Source organism: Camelus dromedarius, chromosome X, assembly GCF_036321535.1.
Source record: "Camelus dromedarius isolate mCamDro1 chromosome X, mCamDro1.pat, whole genome shotgun sequence".
In the NCBI taxonomy this organism is placed as follows: Eukaryota; Metazoa; Chordata; class Mammalia; order Artiodactyla; family Camelidae; genus Camelus; species Camelus dromedarius.
In genome coordinates, this window is record NC_087472.1 from 37,423,730 (window position 1) to 37,448,366 (window position 24,637).

The window sequence follows — 24,637 nt, forward strand, 5'->3', positions numbered from 1 at the left end:
CACCTAAAGCAGCTGGAGAAAGAAGAACAAACAAACCCCAAATTTAGTAGAAGAAAAGAAATCATAAAGATTTGAGCAGAAATAAATGAAATAGAGACTAAAAAAAAAAAACAATAGAAAAGATCAATGAAACTAAAAGCTGGTTCTTCGAAAAGATAAAAAAAATTGATAAGCCTTTAGTCAGACTCATCAACAAAAAAAGGGAGAGGGCCCAAATTAACAAAATCAGAAATGAAAAAGGAGAAGTTACAACTGACACCACAGAAATACAAGGAATCATAAGAGTATACCATGAGCAGCTATACGCCAACAAAAATGACAACACAGAAGAAATGGACAATTTCTTAGAAAGGTACAATCTGCTAAGACTAAACCAGGAAGAAATAGACAATATGAATAGACCAATTACCAGTACTGAAGTTGAATCAGTAATTAAAAACTTCCCAACAAACGAAAGTCCAGGACCAGATGGCTTCACAGGTGAATTCTACCAAACATTTAGAGAAGAGTTAACACCTATTCTTCTGAAACTATTCCAAAAAATTGCAGAGGAAGGAACACTTCCCAACTCATTCCATGAGGTCATCATCACCCTGATACCAAAACCAGACAATGATATCACAAAAAAAGAAACTTATAGGCCAATATCACTTATGAATATAGGTGCAAAACTCCTCAACAAAATACTAGCAAATTGACTCCAACAATGCGTTAAAAGGATCATACACCATGATCAAGGCAGATTTATCCCAGGGATGCAGGGATTTTTCAATATACGCAAATCAATCAACGTGATACACCACGTTAACAAACTGAAGAATAAAAACCTTATGATACTCTCAATAGATGCAGAAAAAGCTTTTGATAAAATTCAACACCTATTTATGATCAAAACTCTCCAGAAAGTGGGCATATACGGAACATACCTCAATATAATAAAAGCCATATATGACAAACCTACAGCTAACATCATACTTAATGGGGAAAAGCTGAAAATATTCCCTCTAAGATCAGGAACAAGACAAGGATGCCCACTCTCACCACTTTAATTCAACATAGTTTTGGGAGTCTTAGCCGTAGCAATCAGAGAAGAAAAAGAAATAAAAGGAATCCAAATTGGAAATGAAGAAGTAAAACTGTCACTGTTTCCAGATGACATGATACTATACATAGAAAACCCTGAAGAAGCAACCAGAAAACTACTAGAACTCATCAATGAATATGGCAAAGTTGCAGGATACAAAATTAATGTACAGAAATCAGTTGCATTTTTATACACTAACAATGAAATAGCAGAAAGGTAAATTAAGGAAATGATACCATTTACCATCATGCCAAAAAGAATAAAATACCTGGGAATGAACCTACCCAAGGAGGCAGAAGACCTGTATGCCAAAAACTGTAAGACACTGATGAAGGAAATTGAAGGCAATATGAACAAGTGGAAAGATAAACCATGTTCCTGGATTGGAAGAATCAATATTGTTAAAATGGCCATACTGCTCAAGGCAATTTACAGATTCAATGCAATCCCTATCAAGTTACCAATGACATTCTTCACAGAGCTGGAAAAAAAAAATGTTAAAATTTGTATGGAAACACAAAAGACCTTGAATAGCCAAAACAATATTGAAAAAGAAGAATGGAGCTGGGGGAATCATGCTTCCTGACTTCAGACTATACCACAAAGCTACAGTAATCAAAACAGTATGGAACTGGCACAAAAACAGATACATAGATCAATGGAACAGGATAGAAAGTCCAGAAATAAGCCCACGCACGTATGGTTAATTAATTTATGAAGAAGTAGGCAAGAACATACAATGGAGAAAAGACAGTTTCTTCAATAAATGATGCTGGAAAACTGGACAGCTAACTGTAAAAGACTGAAATTAGAACATTCCCTAACACCTTGTACAAAAATAAACTCAAAATGGATTAAAGACCTAATATAAGACCAGATACTATAAAACTCCTAGAGAAAAACATAGGCAGAACACTCATGGACATACATTACAGCAATATATTTTTTGAACCAGCTCCTGGAGTATTGGAATTAAAAGCAAAAATAAACAAATGGGATCTAATTAAACTTTAAAGCTTTTGCACAGCTAAGGATACCATCATCAAAATGAAAAGACAACTTACAGAATGGGAGAAAACATTTGCAAATGATGTGAATGACAAGGGACTAATTTCCAAAATATACAAACAGCTCATACACCTTAATATCAAAGAAACAAGCAACCCAATCCAAAAATGGGCAGAAGACTTAAACAAGCAATTCTCCAATGAAAACATGCAAATGGCCAACAGGCACACGAAAAAATGCTCAGCATCACTAATTGTCAGAGAAATGCAGATCAAAACTACAATGAAATATCACTTCACACCAGCCAGAATGGCCATCATTGAAAAGTCTACAAATGATAGATGCTGGAGAGGGTGTGGAGAAAAGGGAACCCTCCTACACTGTTGGTGGGAGTGTAAATTGGTGTAGCCACTGTGGAGGAAAGTATGGAGGTTCCTTCAAAAACTGAAAATAAACTTACCATGTGATCCACCAATCCCACTCCTGGGCATGTATCCAGAGAAAAATAAAATTCAAAAAAGCAGATGTACCCCAATGTTCACAGCAGCACTATTTACGATAGCCAAGACATGGAAACAACCCAAATGTTCATCAGCAGATGACTGGATAAAGAAGAGGTGGTACATATATACAATGGAACACTACTTAGCCATAAAAAAGAATAAAATAATGCCATTTGCAGCAATATGGATGGACCTGAAGACTGTCATTCAAAGTGAAGTGGGCCAGAAAGAGAAAGAAAAATGCCATATGACATCATTTATATGAAGAATCTAAAAAAAATAACAATAATAATAAGGACACAAATGAACTAATTATTATTTTGATTTCTTGAATATGTGTAAGCACATTTGACTGTCCTTTATGATTGGATTACCGCATTCTGTTGATTCTTATTTTGTAGTTGGCTTTATTCCTTTGATAACTGTAAATTTAAAAAGCTAAAGATTTAATCTGCTCTTAGAAACAATAATTAGTACATATATGAAAACTAAAAATAATGTGCAGTATACTGCATATATGTATTTACATGCAATATAATGTGTATGTGCAGTCAAACTGTAATAAAACTGGAAAAAAAGAAAAAAGAAAACTACAAAACATTGCTGAAAGAAATTAAAGAAGACACAAATAAATGGAAAGACATCTTGTGTTCATGGAAGATAATATTGTTAAGATGTCAAAACTAGCTAAAGCGATTTAGAGATTCAATGCAATCCCTATCAAATGCCCAATGATGTTTTACTCAGGTACAGAAAAATCTATCTTAAAATTCATATGAACTCTCAAGGGACCCTAAATAGCTAAATCAACCTCGAAATTGAAGAACAAATTAGAGGGACTCACACTTCCTGATTTCAAAATTTACTACAAAGCTACAGTAATCAAACAGTATAGTACTGGCATAATGACAGACAAATGGACCGATGGAATAGAATAGAGAGCCCCAAAATAACTCTTACATATAAGTCAAATGGATTTTGACAAGCCTGCCAAGACCATTCAATGGGGAAAGGAAAGTTTCTTCAACTAATGGTGCTGAGAAAACTGAGTATTCAATGCAAAAGAATGAAGTTTTACCCTTACCTTATACCCTATACAAAAATTAACTCAAGATAGAATAAAGATCTAATGATCGGATCTAAAACTATAGAACTTTTAGAGGAAAACATAAGGGGAACACTTTATAACATTGGATTTGGCAATGATTTCTTAGATATACCACCAAAAGCACAGGTAACAGAAAAAAAATGGATGACTTGGATGTCAATTTGGTCCTGTTGGGTAGAAATAGAGACTCAGCTCACCACTGGACCTGTCTGACACTACTCTGGAGAGAGTATGTGGGCTGGAGAATCAGGTAGCCACCACCTGCTTCCACATGGTAGGAAGTGGAATGAAGTGGAAAATCACCCCTCTGCCCTACCCCCTTGAAACTGTGGGATTGGGAGTCAGTTTTTCCTTTGGCATTTTTCTAGCGTATGGTAGTTACTGCCAAAAATGTTTTATCTTTTCTTAGATAATCATTTTCTTAGTCCTTGGTAAGGGAAATAGATTTTTCTTGGAGCTTTTCTTATCCATGAGTGTTGGATGTTCCTGACTGGAGGCTTCTGCAGTGCCCAGTCCAGGATATATGGGAAGTAAGGATATTCATACACCCATGTTCATAGCAGCATTACTTACAAGATGCAAAAGGTGGAGATGATATACAAATGGCTAACAGGTACATGAAAAGATGTTCAACATCACTGGTCATTAGGGAAATGCAAATCAAAAGCACAGTGAGATATCATGTTATGCCTGTTAGAATGGTCATTATCAGAAAGACAAGCAATAACAAATGCTGGCATGGATGTGAAGAAAAGGGAGTCCTTGTGCACTGTTGGTGGAGTTGTAAATTGTTACAGCCAGTATAGAAAACAGTATGGAGGTCCCTCAAAAAATTAAAAAGAGGACTACCATATGATCCAGCAACTCCACTTCTGGGAACATATCCGAAAGAAATGAAAACATCAAGTCAAAGAGATCTCTTCACCCCCATGTTCGAAGCAGCATTATTTACTATAGCCAAGACATGAAAACTACCTAAGTGTCCATTGATGGGTGAAGTGATAAAAAGTGATATATATGTGAATATTATTCAGCCATAAAAACAAGGGAATCCTACTATTTTTGACACCATGGATGGACCCTGAAGGCATTACGCTAAGTGAAACACATCAGACAGAGAAAGACAAATACTATATAATCTCACTTATATGTGGACTCTTAAAAAAACCCAACACCCAAGTCCCCCCCAAACCCCATCAAACTCATAGAAAAAGAGATCAGATTTGTGGTTACCAGAGATGAGAGGAAGGGGAAGGGGGAACTGGAGAAAGGTAGTCAAAAGGTATAAACTTGCAGTTACAAAATAAATAAGTTATGGGGATGTAATGTACAGCATGGTGGCTACAGTTACCACTGTGGTGTGACATATAGGAAAGTTGTTAAGAGAGTAGATCCTGAGAGATCTCATCACAAAGAAATTTATCTTTTCTTTTTATTGTATCTATATGAGATAATAGATGTTAACTAAACCTACTGTGATTATCATTCCACAATATATGTAAATCAAACCACCATGCTGTATACCTTAAACCTAGACAGCGATAAATTAAGTCACATAACTTTTATGTACATCTACACAGTAATCTACAGATTATAATCAGTTATGACTACGATGTCAATTATTTCTCAATAAAACTGGAAAAAAGTGGAAAAAGTCCAAGTGCCCAACTGACAGAGAAATGGATAAACAAAATGCAGTATATATATAAAATGGAATATTATTCAGCCTTTGAAAAAATGCATTTCTCACACATGTGGCAATATGGATGACTCTTGAAGATATTATGCTAAGTGAAGTAAACCAGACAGAAAAACAAATATTGTACATTTTATTTATACGAAATACCTAGAGTAGTCAAACTCCTAAGGACAGAAAGCAGAATGGTGTTTGCAAGGGGCTGCAGGGAGGCAGGAATAGGAATTAGTGTTTAATGTGTACATAGTTTCAGTTTGAGAAGATGAAGAAAGTTCTGGAGATGGATGGTGGTGATGATTGCACAATAATGTGAATGTACTTAATGCCACTGAAATGTATACTTAAAAATGGTTAAAAGGATAAATTTATGTTATGATAATTTACCATAATTTTTAAAAATTTGCAAGTCAAGCTCCCAGGACCAACACAGCCTTCAAATTCTACAAGCATCTCACCCTCCTTACAATACCAAGAAGTTATAAAAACATGAATCACATCAACTCTAGTGGATATCCACTTGGAAAGGATACTCTAATCCCACATTTCAAATGAAATTGCCCCAACCCAGAAACTGGGTGGGGACAGCATATTCCTTTCCTCTGATAGAGCGGGGAAGATCAGACCATGCCTGCATCCCTCAGATCCTCAGTTGCCTTTGTCCCCAGCTAAACCTCCGAATGAAAATAGCCATGGGTCAAATTTTCAAGACTGACACAGTACATTAGCCATCAGATTCCAGCGAGAGCACGTAGCACTCAGCAATTATTTGGGAATGTTAAATACATGTATTTTCAGTAGAACATGACAGAACCAGCTATTTATAAAACTAAAAATTCTTTTGTATGTACCCAATCAAATCCATTTTCTATATAGTAAAAATTAATATTAGGAACTTAATTTCCCCTCAGAATTTCGGGATCTTGTTGGTTTTTTCCTCTATCTTAAACACGTCCTTTTTCCCAAATGGAAATAGCTTTATTTAACTTTTTGCTTATAAGAATAACCCATGCTGAGGGCAATCAATTAAATACAACTGAAAAAATTATTTAGAGGAAATTAAAATTCCCATTTTAATACCTGCTTCCTTACCTGACAATCCACCCTGTACCTATTACATGAAGGTCTGGAAGGCAGAAGGAGTATCAGTGTCTGAGTGGAGAAATAGATCAAAGGGGTAGGTGCTTTGAGATCAAAGGGGAGAAAGAAAAAATTTTTTTCAGAGATGTCCCAATGGGGCCAGTAGCCCTAGGAGAAGATGCAACCCCTGATAAGACAGAAGAACAAATACATACCACCGCGGGCCAGGGGCCACATGTGACCTCTGGGATTAGCCAAGACCAAAAAGAGTGACGGCTTTAAGCGCAGAGGGGAGGGGAGGGTCGGGGAGGGGGAGCGGGGAGGCGGAAGGGGGCTAGTGAAAGGAAGAAGTGGGCTGGCTCCTGACGCACTTTCTGCGGGTGGGAGGAGAACTAGAGACCCGAGCCCACTGGTGACGTTTCCCATACGTGATCAGGAGCCGACGTATGCAGAAGTCCTGCTCCTCCAGGTATCAGCTCCCTGTTTCCGTGGAGGAAGATAGATTTCAGACTGAGGGACCGAGGGGGCAACTGCCCTATAGCCCTGCAGGTCAGTACCAGCCGGAGCGGGGAGGAGGACACCAGAGGTAGGGGTAGTAATGGACAGAGGTTACACAGGATGCGCTCTGCTTTCCAGATGCCACCCTCTTCCCACCCCCATTCATTTTGGCGCAGAAAATTGTGTGAATGTTGGGGGAGAGGTCTGGGAACCATCTCTTATTTCCCTGGATAAGTACTGGCTTATGGCAGCAACAAATGTGAGAAGGAGGCATCTCTCTGAAATCACTACAAACTCACCGCCGCCTGCGGACCACTGAGGTGGGGGTGGCAGAGGGCAAAGACCAGAGCGGGTCCAGGACTGAATTCTCTCTACCCGTTCCCCGATGCCCATCCATTTGATGCAAGAAAAGGAGAGCTTGGTGGGAGGAGATGAAGAGGGGCCAGGGGTTGACAATGGGTACTAGTTGGGATTTCCTAAGAGGCAGGTTATCCGCGACAGTGAGAGAAGGCCAGGGGAGGGGGATGGAGAGGAAATGGCCCGATTCTTGAGGGGCGGTGGGAGGAGGGAACAGCCTGTGAGCTCGAGATGGAGAGGGCAGATTCCCTCGCAAATGGGCCAGGCCTGCATTCTCTGTATCCCTTCTCCACCTTTGGTTCATTTTGGAGCCGGAATTGGTGGACTGCAGGGGGGCGAGATGGGGAGGAGAGGTGCTACAGAGGAGGACTGGGGTTCAGTTTGGAGACCAGCTCCCTATTGCGAGGAGTGGCCTCTGAACTAGGGAGGGTTGAGAGGAGGTAACATGGACCAAAATTTTTACTGAGTTTGGAAATAATTTGTCTCTTGCATTGCAGGAAAATGTGCTCTTTCTGTATATGTGGAGAGGGAGGGGGTAGCAGGAATGCTCTGCACACTTCTGCCAGGCCCCCTGACTCTGACATCACCTTTTTCCGAATAAGTGATGTTCTCTGTGCTATCTGGGTGCCCCAGGGTTGGGGGTTTGGAAGGCAGAGACTTGAGCACAGCTGGATCACTGTCCTGAACCTCACTCATTTTAGTACAAGAAAAAGTAAGATAAAGAAACTTGGATGGAGGAATGAAACATAGAAACATGTTGGAAATAACCTCTCTCTGCCACCTCTCAGTTGTAGAAGAATGGAGGCTTGTTAGGGTGGGGCTGTAGAGAGGGATCAGAGAAGCAAGGGAAAGGGCAAGGGGATGGAAGGAGTTGGCAAATTTTGACAACTAGAGTCTGAGAAAATCAGTGTTCCCATTGCCAGTCATTCACTTCTTTCTTTCAAGCCCTCATTCACTGTCTTTCTCCTGTCTCTCTACAGGTCTTTGTGCTTGTAGGTACCAACCCACACAAGGAAAGGGAAGACCTACAGTATCGGTGCAGGTCAGTGGGAGAGGGCAACTGCCCCAGGACCCCTGGGTGTAGGAGTGACTTAAGCCTGAGCAGAAGTTGGGGAGGAAAGAGGGGAGAACAAGGAAGTGAAAAATGGGAGGCGTGGCTTCTGTGCAGCCCCTTAGATATTAGGGTATCCCTGAAATCTGAGAACTGGCCACTGTTCTGTTTTATCTGCACTTCTATAAGTCTTGCAACTGTAGGCAACGGGAAAAAGAAACTGGCCCAGATTCTTGTGGGTGGGTCTAAGCGGGGACTACCCAGTTAAAACCGATATGGGCATAGCCAAGGCCAGAGCAAAGTTTAGAGACAAACCTGCTCTTATATACTTATCAGCACAGCCCACTTAAACGTAGGGAGAAGCACCTGTAGAAGTTTCTGCAACGTTGGCTTATGTGAACGTGTGGCGTGGCAAGGAAAGGAAAACACATATGCGCGGGAGTGCACCTGGAAGTTGGGACAGGCTGAGGAAAACCCTAAATCATAACGGCAAGTACCATCAGGACCTGTATTTCACCAGCTAAGTCCTCGTCTCTTTTGTCTCCATTTTGTCTCCTAGGACAGGCAAGGGAGGACAAATCTCAACATGGAAAAGGTCCATAAAGAAAATGAAGGAAAGCCAGAAAATGAAGGAAACCTGGAAAATGAGGGCAAGTTAGTGGATGCAGTAGATACAGAAGATAAAGGAAATTCAGATGAAGAAAAGCCAGAAGTAAAGCAGAAGACAGGGCACAAGGGAAAGCTACAAGATGAGGGGTCACCAGATGGTGAGGGGAAGCAAGAAAAGCAGGGCAAGTCTGAAGATGAGGGAAAACCACATGGTGAGGGCAAGCCTGAATCCCAGGCAAAGCGAGAAAGCCATCTGAGGGCTGCCGAAAAGCGCCCGGCTGAAGATTATGTGCCCCGGAAAGCAAAAAGAAAAACGGACCGAGGGACGGATGATTCCCCCAAGGACCGTCAGGAGGACTTACAGGAAAGGCATTTGGGCAGTGAGGAGATGATGAGAGAATGTGGAGATATGTCACGGGCTCAGGAGGAGCTAAGGAAAAAACAGAAAATGGGTGGTTTTAATTGGATGCAAAGAGATGTACAGGATCCCTTCACCCCAAGGGGGCAACGGGGTGTCAGGGGAATGAGGGGCGGAGGTAGGGGCCAGAAGGACTTAGAAGACCTTCCATATGTTTAGTGCCTTTGGCCTTCAATTTTAATTCCTCTGATGAAAATATTGCTGACCCTGCTTTCCCTGGCAGGCATTTGCCAGACTATGTGCTTTAACCTTAAGCTGATACTTTGCTCTAGGTGTCACTCTTGTTACCAGCAGCCTTTTGACCCAACTACAGTGCTCTCTGTGTTTCAGTAGGGGATTTTCACCCATGTGTATGGAAGAGATGTTCATGGTACACTGTAAAATAATAATTTAAAAAAACCCCAGTTTTCAGAACCACGTAGATAGCATCATCCCATTCTTGAAAAAAAAAGTTACATATTACATCCATGCACAGGGAAAACTGTGAAACTGACTAGACTAAAAGAAATAGTGGTTTTCTCTCTGTGATGTCAATAGAGATCATCCTTTCATCTGTACCTTTTCCCCTGAAAAACACAGATTATATTTGTCATAAAATAAACAATAAAAGATTTTAAAAATAGGAAAATATGTACCAAGCAATCAAAATAACGGCTCGGTGAGTTTATGAAGGCAGTGGAGCCTCTCAAAGTTGTCAGGGTGTGAAGTGACGCGTAAAACTCCCATTATCTCTCGGACTTGAAGCTGGAGGAATCAACCTGGCAGTTATTACGGATCCATTGCTGTAGGGAACAGTCTTGTTATCTGTGAACTGAGGATAAATCTTGCCTTCCACGGCTGTGGAGAAGACCAGATGAGGTACTGAGTACGTGAGCTGTGTTGGGCTGGCTCCTACCCTCTGCCATGCCCTAGCAGGACTGGAACCCCAACAAATGTTTGGGAGAGGGCTGAGGGAGGTCTTACGTGTGTTCAGGAATAAGTCCAGACAGCTGAGAGGTGGGTGCCATTCTCCTCTGGGTAATGCCATGACTCGGGCACTGTGACTCTTCTCATGGGTTCTGTACCTTCCTAAGGGCTCCACTGCTGGTGAGCTGAAGTCCTCAAGGTAACAAAGCCCCTTTGATTTCCCCAGAGTCCCTAGGTTAAACTCCACTATGTTCCCTAGACTATGGAGGTCTCTCTTCTCATGATACAGTTTTATTAATCCCGACATGAAATGTGGAAAAATGCTTTGTAAAATGTTAAGTAATGTATTTTCCAGACAATATAATTAGCTCCTTAGACTTGCCCTTTTCAAAGCAAAGAATTTATCTTACTCATTTTGGTAACCACGATGCATAATAGAAGGTTAAAAAACTCAATACATTAATTATCGAGTCAGAGGCCTCAAGTCTTGGCCCAGTTCTCTCCCTGATCGAATACATAGCTTTGAGCGTGTAATTTCATTCTTTAGCAACTGAAACTTGCCACTCCAGAAGGATCATAGCAAGAGAGGGATTATACTACAGTCCATTGCTAAATGATCTTAACATTGGATATAGTAATGTTTCTCAAAGTTTGCTATCTACTAGCAGACCACCTGCATCAGAATCACCTATCTTGTTGAAAGTGCAGATTCCTGGCTCCCACTTCAGACCCAGTGTATCAGAATCTCTTTTAACTTGTCCTCAAAATATCTCTGTGTACATGTCCTTTGTTTTTAGCTCATTTTAAATCCATTTTTAATTTAAAAATCCAATAATGTAAAATAATTTATTATTAAAAACTGCAGTCTTTGTCATCATTCCACATTCCCACTCTCCAGAGGCAACTACCATGTACATTTTTGGTTTCTTCTGGTATTTACCTCCATATTTCTGAATATTCTTATGTTGCCTTTTCTTTTTTTAACAACTTTATTGAAATGTAATTCACATATCACAAAATTTACCCTTTGAAAGTGCACAATTCAGTGGTTTTTTAGTATATTAACAGTTCTGAAAACCATCATCATTTAGTTACAGGACATTTTCATCACCTTAAAAAAGAAATCTCATACCCGTTAGCACATAATGGTGGTCCCATTCCCTCTTCTCCCCAGCACCTGGCAATCACTGATCTGCTTTCTGTCTCTATGGATTTGCCTGTTCTAGACATTTCACATAAATGGAATCACAATATATGGCCTCTGGTGTCTAGTTTCTTTCATGCAGTGTAATGTTTTCAAGGTTCACCCACATTGTAGCATATATCAATACTTAACACTCGTGTACTTTTTTTGCCTTTTAAAATAAACTTTATTGAGAAGTCAAAATGCAAAATTTACAAGTATAGAAATGATGGTTCTGCCTTAGTTTATTATGTAAATAACCTCAGAGCATGCTAATGATTAAATCCAAAGTTGCTTTAACTTCATTTGAATATTTTGATTCATTTTATGAAGTACTCTTAATTTATTTTTGTTTTGTTTCTGGTTTAAAGAAAACACACATATGTAGTATTTGATACACTAATCATTTCTGCTGGAAGAAGCAATAATAAAATTTTAATTAAAATTTTTTTCCAGTTTAATTGAAATATAATTGACATACATCACTGTATACGTTTAAGGTGTACAGCATAATGGTTTGACTTACATACATTGTGAAATGATTACCAGTAAGTATCATTAACACCCATTATTTCATATAGATACAATAAAAATAAAAAGCAAATAAAGAAAAAAATTTTCTTCTTGTGATGAGAACTCTTAGAATTTACTCTCTTAACAACTTTCATATATATTATACAGCAGTGTTAACTTTTTACATGTAAATATGTTTTCAGTTTTCTTGAGTATATACCTAGAAGTGGAAATTGCTGGGTCATGTGGTAACTCTTTAACTTTTTGAGGAACTGCCAAACTGTTTTCCTAAGTAACTGTGGCATATGACAATCACATCAGCAGTATATGAGGGTTCCAATTTCTCCACATCCTGACAACACTTGTCATTGCCTATATTGTTTTATTGTAGACATCTTAGTGGGTATGAAGTGGAGTCCCACTGTAGTCTTGATTTGCATTTGCCTGCTGGCAAATGATGCTGAGCATCTTTTCATGTGCTTATTGGCCACTTGTGTATCTTCTTTGGAGAAATCTGTATTCAAATCCTTTACCTATTTATAAATCAGGTTGGCTGTCTTTTTATTGTTGAGTTGTAAGAGTTTTTTGCTTATTCCGGACACGAGTTTCTTATCAGATGGATGACTTAACAACTGCTGTTTCTTGACTTGTTAACTTCAGTCACTATCTATTGACTTTCTGATATGATAATTAAGTAGTACTCTCTTACCATCATAATTGCCACTATCATAATGTCGTGCTTCCCAATATAGCTTTACCACATATAATGTATATTTTAACAAGCATTCCTGTAATACTGTTGCTTAACACTGAGGACCATTTATACATTTGTCAGGTTAGGCCAAGCTTATGTTAGGATAGCAATCAACCTCCAAACATCAGTGGCTTCACACAACAAAGGTTTATTTTTCAAACTTCATAAGGATTGGGGATGGAGAGGTTGTTTACCCCAGGTTTCCCAGAGATCCAAATTAATCAGGATACCACTGCAGCAGAGGAAAAAGAGTACATGGAGCTCTCACACTCATTCTTCTACACTGTGGTCTACAAGTGATGTAAATCATCAATGTTCACAGTCCATTTTTTCATATTTCTAGCTCTTTTAATTCTGAGAAGCAATTTTGAAAGAGGTATTATTGTGCTTTGATATAGGTGACTGAACTGAGGCTCAAAGAGTGTATGTGATTTATGCAAGGTTCCATACCTGTAAGGGGAAGAGCCTAGACTGGAACCCAAGGATTGAAATTTTATCTTCGCAGTATTGCCCAACCAGTCCTTTAGGATGTCAGAATAGTGGTGATGGTTCTTCAGATGACAGATCTAAATAACAAGGCTCACAGTAGCATTGCTTCCTCCACCATTAATGCCTTAAAAAGGCACTTAATGCCAAGTCACAGCTTGACTGCCTTAGCACCTAAACCATGGGCTGTGTCTACAGTGCATGAGGGTATTCAGACAGGTGGTAACACCTGTTTTCTCCTGAGTTGGAGGACCACAGGCCTTTGCAAGCTCCCTTTGCCTGGTGGCTCCTGTACTTTTGGGACTGGGCTGAATTAAACATCAGAAGTACCACACCAGGCAGATACAGAACTGAAGCCACCAGAAAAACACCAAAACAGGCCTAGGCAGCATCGATGCCTTTCTGGGAGTCTGAGCAAGGTTAGTTGGGGTTATTGTTCAAATGCAGCCCCATCACTATTGTTCTGGGTACTATTTCACTGGACACTGAGAGAAGGGTTCCACCCTTTTACTTCAAACTCAAAATTATCTGGTCAGTCCTAGGTTGTAGGTGAAAAGGACAATGCTTTACATTTTTATGCTATGGAGTTTTATTTCCATCACTTCAACATTCTCCTTCATACTTCAAAGGGAAAGAGAACAGGGGAAATGACACAGATCTTGACACTGTCAGACAGGAAATTAAAAATAACTATGGTTGATTTTCCACTTCTGGCAAGGCAGTATGAGGAACTCTGAGGATCCCTTCCCCAGTGAAATTGTTAAAATTATTTTCTTAAAATACAACCATTTAAATTCTTTGGAAATAGTCCTAAGGGCATGCAGCAAATGAAGAAACATTTCTTTAAGAAAACCTACCATAACAATAAAAACAATGAGAACCTGTGGTAGTTGAACCGATTCTCTCCTTCCCTTCCCACTCCCAACTCAGCATAATGGAAACTCCATTCCAGAAGGGTGAAGCCAAAACTACAGATCTCCTTCTCCCCACAGCTCACATCTGGAGGGTCACAGTGTCTTCCCAGAAGAGACAGAACTTCTCATCTCACCTTGAGTTAATTGTCATTCAGGCTAAGTTCCGGGTGAGTGGAGCTGAAAGGTGGGGGCTCCCTTTTGCGCAGCACCCATTCATCAGAAGGAGGTTCTACCTCCAGCACAATGTACTAAGAATACTGGGGACTCAATCTCCTGGGAGAGGCAAGCCAAGATGACCTGAAGGTACTGCCCATCCTGAGTCAAGTGCACAGCTTCTAAAGCAGCAGCGTCACTTAGAGAGAATTGTGCCACTGTCACCATCTTTAGCTCCAGATCCTGGTATTAGAGATTTTTCCCAAATCTTTTCCAAAGGAACTGACTTCATTTGTCATACAGTGTGAAGAAGTTGAAGGCTAAAGGTGTTATAAAAAATGGAGGTTGTGGTGAAAAACAATTAAGAGGTCAGTAGATTCATTAGAGATATAAGCTAAATGTTAGGCCAGCTAGTTTACTAGGGAATTAGGGAAAGAGACAGCTATGTAGAGTCCTCTTGGGGTCAAAACAAATGTGGAAAAATGACCTCAAATACTATATCTGAAAGGGAGCCCAAATTTAATTCTATGAACCTGTGGAGCAATTTATGCCTCAGTGCATTGTGAAAAACAATAAAGCAATCAACAAGTCAAGTATGTTCAGGGAAGGAAACAGTTACAGATACACGATAAATAAATCTAGGTATGTGTATATACAGTTTAGTATACATACCTGTATCTCTCTGCTCTATCAGCTGAGAAGTCTGAGAAGCAAAGACACCCTAGTGGCAACCAAAATACTCTGCGCTCAGATCTTAATCACTGAATATGACTGATTATCCAGTAAAAGTAACCAAGACTTCTCAGAGAAATGGCTGATTATTGGACTGGGAAAAGGATAATACAAGATGAATCTGAAACATCATGTAATATCAGAAAGCAAGGAAGCAGAAAAAGGGTAAGGATATGCCAACCTGAAAGAGCTCTCAATTGCCAAGGCTGGAAAATTTGGACAAAAACCCAGATGATTTTATTGTATCATAACCCCAAATCCATGAGTCATACTGATAGAAATAATAGTATCAATAAATAAATGGGGGAAGGGGAAAATCTTTCTTACATAATAATTTGAAATACTAAATGTAGAAGAAAATGAGGGATATAAAAATTACCATCAGAATGTCACAGTAATAATTGTTGCAGCCAAAATCCACAGAATATTTGCATAGCCTCAAATTATCTGACCCCAAATTTCTTAATTACTGTGGTTGTTTTCAAACATATATCCACAAATTCATTGATACGTCTCCTTCCAGGAGGTAGAGTTTTAATTCCCTTCCTCTTTTTTTTTTTATTGAAGTATAGTTGATTTATAATGTTCTGTTAGTTTATGGTGTAACTGTATTTTGATTCAGTTACACACACACACACACACACACACACATATATATATATACACATACATATTCCTTTTCATATACTTTACCATTATAAGTTATTACAAATATTTAATATAGTTCCCTGTGCTAAAAAGTAGGACCTTGTTATTTATCTATTTTATATGTAGCAGTTAGTATCTGCAAGTCCCAGACCTGTATCTATTCCTCCCCCTACTTTCCCCTCTGGTAACCATAAGTTCGTTTTCTATGTCTGTGAATCAGTTTCTCTTTTGTAAATAAGTTTGCTTGTGCCATTTTTAAAGATTTCACATATCAGTGATATCATGTCTTTCTCTGTCTGACTTACTTCACTTAGTATGATAATCTCTAGGTCCATCCATGTTGCTATAGATGGCATTATTTCATTCTCTTTTATGGCTGAGTAATATTCCATTGTGTGTGTGTATGTGTGTGTGTGTATGTGTATGTGTGTGTGTGTGTGTATATATATGTATATGTATGTGTATATATATCACATCTCCTTTACCCAGTCATCTGTCAGTGGACATTTAGGTTACTTCCATGTCTTGGCTATTGTAAACACTGCTACTATGAACATCAGGGTGCACGTATCTTTTCGAATTAGAGTTTTTATCTTTTCTAGATAAATGCCTAGGAGTGGGATTGATGGATCATATGGTAACTCTTTTTTCATTTTTTAAGGAACCTCCCTACTGTTCTCCATAGTGGCTGCACCAATTTACATCCCCACCAACAGTGTAGGAGGGTTCCCTTTTCTCCACGTCTTCTCCAGCATTTATTATTTGTGGAATTTTGATGATGGCCATTCTGACTGGTGTGAGAGGTAATACATTATTGTAGTTTTGATTTGCATTTCTCTAATAATTAGCGATGTTGAGCATAATTTTTCATGTGCCTGTTGGCCATCTGGATGCCTTCTTTGGAGAGATGTCTGTTTAGGTCTTCTGCCCATTTTTTGACTGAGTTGTTTGTTTGGTGTTTTGTCCCTTCCTCCTTAATATGGGCTAGACTTAATAACTTGCTTCTAACAAATAGAAAACAAAAAGAGAAAAACAGTAACTTTGTAAGTGGAAAAAACCCAGAAGACATCACCTCAACCAAATGATCACAGTAAACATCCCCAATGATCATGTCATGTTGATATTATGTAACCCTGACATTGTGATGAAAGGGGCACTTCACCTCTGTGGTATTCTTTCCCCAAATCAATAACCCCAATGAAATTATAAGAAAACATAAGACAACCCAAAGTGAGGAAAATTCTACAAAATACTACACTCTTTAAAAGTGTCCAGGTCATAGAAAACAAGGAAAGACTGAGAAACTGTCATAAAGTAAAGAGACATGTTAATTAAATGCATTGTATCCTGGACTGAATCCTGGAACAGGAAAAGTACAGTAGTGAAAACCTGGAGAAATCTGAATAGAGTCTGTAATTTAGTTAACAGTATTGCACAAATGTAAATTTTTTGTTTTTATAAATGTACCATAATTATTAGGCAAAGCTGGGTGTAGGGTGTACAGAATGCTTTGTAATATCTTTAAAACACTTCTTTAGAACTAAAATTATTTTAAAACAAAAAGTTTAAAAAAAAAAAACCAGGCTGAGCTTCAAGAAACCCAAATAAAACTTTCTTAATGAATGAAAGTGATTGAGTAGTTGAGGAAACAAATTGAAATGTCATCAAACGAATTCATTATTCAGTGAGAAAGGGAAGATCTGACAGGCCACAGTTGACATCAATTACTGGAAAAAATTAAGTTATTCCATGTTTATACCAGAAAATAGAACTACTTAATAAACTGGCTGCATGCATATATATGTATGCATCACATATATATATGTGGAACAGTATTCTCTAAATACTGCTCTTCTCTAATACTGTTCTGCCCCTCTCTTCACTCAAAAATACAACTTCAATATAATTTGATGTCACTATATGTACATTATTTCCTTTTTTATAGCTGCACAATTTCCATGGTATGGATAGTTCATTTAACCATTCCCATATTAATGAAAATTCAAACTGTTTTCACCAACTTTACCTTTCAACATTGGAGTGGTTACAAAGTTGAAACAGATAAGGTTTTTGTCCTTAGGGCACTTACAGATAAGTGAGGGATACAAAGTAGAAAGTCAACAAAACAGGGTTAAAGTCTTAGGATGGATAAATAGAGTGTCTAAAGGATAACATAGCACAGATAACTAAGGCAGAATCAAGAGGACATCATTATTAATTTAATTTTATTTCCATTATTAATTTAATTTCTAAAAGCATCCAGCCATCAGCAACAGCACTCTCTCCCCAACAACTCAGCTTTTGCCACAAGAAACAGTTGCCTGGTTCAAGCTGTAGTACAGACGAAGTGTGCCTCCTCCTGCAACCCAGTAAGATGCTCTACGTAGATGTGAACCTCAAGCCTTAAGCAAAGCCATCTGCAGAATCTAGCTGAGGTGGATCTTGAGCATTTTGTCACATATTAGAAGTCTAAGCAGATCAACTCATGGATTACTATTACTGTGGCCAACATAGACACCATGGGGATATTTGAAATGGCAATGGTTATGACATAGCATATCAGGTTCACAGCAATTCATAAGCATTTATGCCCTAGATAACTAGAAACCCTTTGCCACAATAACCCACAATATGTGCAGCATTTAACTATGAGTTCAGGAAGTGGGAAGAATTATCCAGAAGAGATGAGAAGTTGTGCTCCAAGATCAGTTAATTTGCTTGGATGTGGCCAAAGGCTATTTTGAAGGGTCTGCGGATCTTTTGAAACTTATCCATGCCAAATTTCCAAATGTTAGGGAACACGGTGACAGGAGGGATAGTAAAGTTTACTTTCTGAAGCAGATACACACAATCTAAGTGGAAATCAGCCTGGGCTTTGTGTGCACCACTCCCATCAGAACATCAGTGGACTACGCTCAGTTGAGCAAAGTGATGAAATGTATCAGGTCTGCTTGCACTCTAAAGGGGCAAATCATCTCAGATGGCAGCTGCTTGAGTCTAGGCTATGCAGCCAAACCTTTGGACCTGAGCAGATTTTGCCACGCTGGGAGGGATGTTTTCAAGCCATAGTGCACTAGAGAAGGGAGGGAGAGAAACGGCCATCTCAAACTCTTCTGTGGATAAGCTTTGAAACAGCAGTAAGAAATATGCAAAAGGAGTTGCTGAACATAGAGCCTCAGAACGCCAAACTAGGGACATGACTTCTAATGGGAATGTATAAAACAATATTCTGGATATCTTGGTCTTGTATAGGAGCTCTTTTCTCCTCCCCTCACACCACCTGGAAGACTTTGGGCTTTGGAGCTAACCCTAGTGCCCTCCTGATGTGCAAAAACAGAGTATTGATTGGGTTGGAGGCTCAGGATGTCTACTTTTCAGAACTCAAGTCTTCATTGTTAAAGTTAATACATGCACCCTTTTCACTCCTTTTGAAAAATAGCTTTTAATTTACTATAATGCCATTGTCTTCAAAAATCTTCCATTTAAAAGCTACTGTGATTACCATATTTTCAAAGGCAGCTAATGCTATATGGATGCACTGAAATTGCTCAGAGACAAGGATGAAGGGGAGGGCCTGTACCATCTGGCTCTTTGTCAGGGGTACACCACTGAGCTGAATGATCTCTCTCTTATGAGAATTTAGGAAAACCGGGCAATAGGTTTTGGCAATAGCTCCATAAAAATGGTGTTAGGGTTGTTCTGACTATATGTAAGTAGAATAAGTAGAGGAGGGGACAATGTAACTTCTGCTCCAATTTTTGTGCAAGCAGAAATGTTTGTCTGTGAGCCAACTGACATACAGGGCCTGAATCTCTGAGATTTCTGGGATATGCACCGTTTAAAATAACAAGAGCCATTCAAGCAGCATGAGAGCTGGAGCCTGACCCCCACTCCCCATCCCCAACACATACCTGACCGTCTGTCTGGTTAGATAACCCCCCCCCCAACACACAGGAAAGGGGAAAGGTACAAGGCAAGCTTTGCTAAGGGCCATATGAGGGAGGCAGACCCAACAGGCAGCATCAACAGGGGAGGGAGAGATCACTTCCATCTGGGGTGTCTTCAGAGGCTGGGTGATGAAGGTTAGGTCCCTAAGAATGAGCAGGACTAGGATCTTGGAGAAAGAGGAGGGTAATCAGGAGGAAGCAAATGGCATGCAAGGACAAAGAGAGAGAAGGCATACTTGGGGGCACAGTGAATGAGAGTTCTTTTTGGACGGGGCAGGGAAGTAGATGACAAGTGTGGCTCAGTTCTGATCAATGCTGAATGGAACAATGCAGAAAGTCAGATTTACTTTGAAGATGGTGAGGTTGCCACCCAGGGCCTTCGAGCAGGAGAATGACAAATTGAAAATAAGGAGGAATGAAGTTTAATTTGATGGTAATGTGCCAGAAAAACTGAAGAGGGAGAGGGAGGCGCTGAAGGCAGACAGGTCAGAGAAGTGGTTACCCTAATAGTCAGGTTTGAAGCAACAGGGGCCTAAACCTGCATACAAATGTTTATAGCAGCGCTTTTCATTATTCCTCATAACTGGGAACAACACAGACAACAGAGACATCCTTCTGAGGGTAAATGAACAAATAAACTGGAACATCCTCATAACAGAATACTACTCAGTAAAAAGAAAAGAATGAGTTACTGATGTGTGAAACATTTTAAATGAACCTCCAGGGCATTATGCTGAGTGAACGAAGCTTGTCTCTAAATGTGACATATTATAGATGTCACTTATATAACATTCTTAAAAATACAAAACTATAGGACTTGGGAATAAATCAGTGGTGGCCAGAGTTCAGGGAAGTTCAGGGAAAGAGGGAAGGTATGATTACAAAGAGGTAGCATTAGGGAGTTTTGGTGGGGGAGGTAATTGATTTGTAGCTTGATTATGATGGTAGTTACACAAATCTATACATTTCTTAAATAAATTCTGTAGAACTGTACATCCTAAAAGGGTCAATTTTGCTATATGATAATAATTTTTAAAATATCAGAGTTGTCCCCCATTAAATATAACATCTGAAGGAATGGAAATAATTAATGATTACATCTTTATAACTCAGTGACTATATTTATATTAAAAACTCTCCCTCAAATAATAGAAAATGTATCCCTCAACTGTAGAATAAATTCTTCATGCTTAAATATAAATTATAAAATATTAAGCCAGCAAAAATATTTCCTTTTTCCAACCCTTTCTTCTCCATGGTGGGCTCTGTTGCTGGCTGCCCGCATCTCACCGTGACCTTCCTAGATAAGAGACCCTTTTCTGCCTCCTTCCCCTGATTCTCCAGCTGTTTCCTCTTTTAACTAATATTTTGACAGCAATGATGTTTTCGCTGCTTTTTGATCATAACAGTTATGCATGTCGGTAGTTCTCCTTTTTAACGGAACAAAGTGAATGGTACCAGAACATCCCAAGAATGCATGAATGAATGAAAATTTCACCTGCTAATAAGCCACACACCAAATGGTGAGATATAGGGAAGTCTCTCCTTTCTGAGTGCTTCAAGAGTCTATGAGAGTTATTTTCCAAGGTATTTTTTGAGTTCCAAAATAAAGTTGACTCCACAGAAAGGAGGCTTTTCTATAGACTCCTCTGATTAGCAAGGCACCGGATCCTACAGAGGACATGAGAAGAGGAGGTCTGTCCGAAGCCTCCATCTGAAACTCAAGTGGAAGCCAAGCAGCAGTCATCAGGAAAAGGTCAGACATCTAACACTTGATAACTTGAGTTTATAAGTATATAAAATTGCTAATAAGAGAAACCTGGGCCTCTTTCCACAGATTAATTTGGGGTCACTTTTTAACGGCACTGTTTTAATAAGATTAAAAAAAACTTATTCTAACATATCAATAGCTTGTGAAAATTGTCATTTCATTTGCAGCCATTAGAAAACTTTTTCAAAGTTTTAAAAACTGATATAACTCATTTGTCCTCCATACTGTGTCAAACATTGTTTATGTGGCCTCTTTTTAATATTATTTTTTAAAGTATGCTGATTGCTGAAAAGATTAAACCAAACAGAAAACGATTAAAGAAAACTAGTAAAAAAAAAAAATCTCACATCCCCACTCCTCGATTCTTTTCTAGCCACCCTCCCGCCCCCATCTAGCACCTTCGCCCATTTTAATGCTAGACAGGACTCCAAGGGAAATGGTGGACTGTAGGATCTTGGGGGAGGAGGGGAGGTGGGCGAACTGGAAGCAGGAGACACTGGAAGCAGATGATTCCTCAAAGAAGGAGAGATGGTCGATTTACCCCAAGGGCCTGATCCTCCCTGGTAACCCGAGAAAGACGAATAGAAGCTGCAGGAAGAAGGTAACAGCTCTATTGTCTCTGATTGGCAAAGACGAAAAAAGATTGACAGTATCAAGTGGAGGGAATGCAAGGGGCGGGCTGCAGTGTTAAATGGGAGGGGTAACCGGGGACTCGAGCTCATTGATGACGCGATCCTCACGTGACCAGGAGTCGACGTGTGCAGAAGTCCTTATAGTCCAGGGCCTGTTTCCCTGTAGCAGCTCCTTATTGCTGGGGAAGGAGAAAAGTGCCCCGGATCCTTTCAGGTCAGTATAAAGGTGGGCGCTGCTTTCGGGACCCTGGGGTCTAGGAGTCGGAGAGCAAAAATCAAACGAGGCCGGCACTGCTTTCCCAACACTACGGTTCCGCCACACTCCCATTTTTGTGAAGGGAATTTGGGGCTGTTTGAGAGTGGGTGGGGGTGGAGGGGGAGAAGGGTAGCCAATTGAGGGTCCCGAGAGAGAGACATAGAAACAATCTGGAAATAAAACTCGAGTCTCCCACTCCCTGCTTGAAGGGAACCGGTAGGCACTGGGGAGGGAGGGCGGGGTTACCTTAAAAGGAGGGAGAGGATGAGGACGTGGGGAAACTTTAAACGAATAAGGCCTAGAATCGTGAAAGGGACCCGTGATTCAGGTACTGACCTCACCGAGCACTCCTGTCGGTCTGCAGGACTCTTGGTCTTTTGGAGCGACCCAAATCGAGCGAGGGAAGAGGGAGGAAAATCCCCTGGATCCCTGCAGGTCAGTGTAAAGGTGCAATTGCCTCAGGTCCCTGGGGGTGGGGGTGGGAGTGTGGATGACACCAAAGCCCATCCCTGGTCGCTGCAGCCTCTCCCCCATCCAGATGGAAGCGCCAGAGGCCTGGGCAGAGGCTGCAGCGGAAATGGGGCGGGGGCGAGGGCCGGGGGAAGCGGGAGAGACGTGGAAGGGGGAGGGGAGGCCAGAGACTGGACCAGTGGGTCTCAGGTGAGAGGCAGGAGGTTGGGATGGCTTGGGAAAGCCCAAAAGGGCGGGAGTGTTAGAGACCGGAGGCGAGGGAGGGGTTAATTGCTTCCGCGCTGCTCCGGTTTCGGTGCTAGGAGAGGCCTGTAGCAGGGCCTGCTGGGAAATGGTGGGCTGGAGCTGGAGGAGAGAAGATGGAGCTGGAGCGGGAGGGGGACGGCAGGGAGGGGAAGGAAGGGGCGGAGCCAGGGGAGTTCTGAGCCTGAGGATCTAGCCTCCTCTAGTTGGAAAACTTTTATGACAATTAGGACCCTGAATGAGAAAAGGCCAGTCTCTATGGAAACCCGTATTCTGGCCGCTGGTCTACTTTCCTGGCATCTAGTCGTTTTGTTTCCTTCTTTTCTAGGATTAACTTATTCAAAAAGGAAATAATAGAAAAATACTCAACATGCAAAAGTCTTGTGAAGAAAATGAAGGAAAAGCACAGACCTTGCCAAAGGCCGAGGAAGACCGCCCTTTGGCAGATGTACCGCGGGAGGCGGAAAGAAACCCTCCAGCTCCTGTAAGCCAGGAAGCAGAAGGAAACCTCAGAGGAGGGCTGACTCAACCTGGCCAGGGATATAAAGAGGACACTCCGGTTAGGCATTTGGACCCTGAAGAAATGATAAGAGGAGTAGATGAGTTGGAAAGGCTTAGGGAAGAGATAAGAAGAGTAAGAAACAAGTTTGTGATGATGCATTGGAAGCAAAGACATTCACGCAGCCGTCCTTATCCTGTGTGCTTTAGGCCCTGAATTCTTTGTTTTTGTCTGATATTAAAATCTGGCCCCTGCTTTCTTTCAGTTAGCGGTTTTCTGATGTATCTTTGACTTCTGTTTTATTTTTAATCATCTGGTGGAGTTTGGGTTTTAGGTAGTTTCCTTGTTACCAGCATCTGGATTTTGTATTTTTGACACATTCTCCAGGTCTATTTTTCAATTGGGAAGTTTCACACATATGCATGAAAATATGTTCATTCCATCTTGTAAAGTAAAATGTAACAGGTTACAAAGCAGCATATTTAGTATCAACTCACATATGTAGGATAAAAATCTCAAATTGTGTGTGTGTGTGTGTGTGCGTGTGTATACATACATATATCAAAAATTTAACTGTTTATTTCTGTGTGGTATGAGTTTTTTTCTTTTTGCTTATATATGTATTTTTAAATGAACACGTCACACACACAAAAATTGAAAGTTTTTTTTTATAAGTAAGAGTCAAATAATTTGCAACCAGCTTATAAGGGCAATGGGGGCACCTAAACTCTTGATGAAAGAACTATTAAAAAGTGTAAACCTCAAATTACCTCTGGATGTCTTAGCCAGAGGAATAAAACTGGCAATTATTACAGATACATTTGCTTAAGACTCGATCTTTTCGTGGGGAAAACATTTGCCCTCAGAGCTGCTGTGGGGAAGCAGTGTGGTGACTGAGCTGTGCTGGGTGGGCTGTCGTTCCCACCTAGGCATACAGAACCCTGACCCACTGCAGAACATCAGCTACTTGGGCGAGGGCCCTGGCATCACTCTACCAGTGCTCAGGAACAAGGCCAATAGGCAGGGAGGTGGGGGCTTCCAAGGCAGGCCTCTGCTGTTGAGCCCTACCCAGGGCTCCCCTGGGTCCTGCCAAGCCTGCTGCCTCTTCTGCTGAGTCCTT

The 24,637-nt window shown here is 40.4% G+C and overlaps 1 protein-coding gene and 1 pseudogene across 1 annotated transcript; both read left to right on the forward strand.

The window, feature by feature from the left end:
* The first annotated feature begins 6,855 nt into the window (after positions 1–6,855).
* Positions 6,856–9,518, forward strand: LOC105102090 (transcription elongation factor A protein-like 5; annotated as a pseudogene).
* A 12,608-nt stretch (positions 9,519–22,126) lies between these two features.
* TCEAL8 (transcription elongation factor A like 8) lies at positions 22,127–24,335 on the forward strand. Its single transcript, XM_064482947.1, has 3 exons — positions 22,127–22,262; positions 22,669–22,739; positions 23,347–24,335. Exon 3 carries the CDS (start codon positions 23,389–23,391, stop codon positions 23,731–23,733), a length of 345 nt encoding a protein of 114 aa, XP_064339017.1. The 5' UTR covers positions 22,127–22,262; positions 22,669–22,739; positions 23,347–23,388; the 3' UTR covers positions 23,734–24,335.
* Positions 24,336–24,637: the final 302 nt, after the last annotated feature.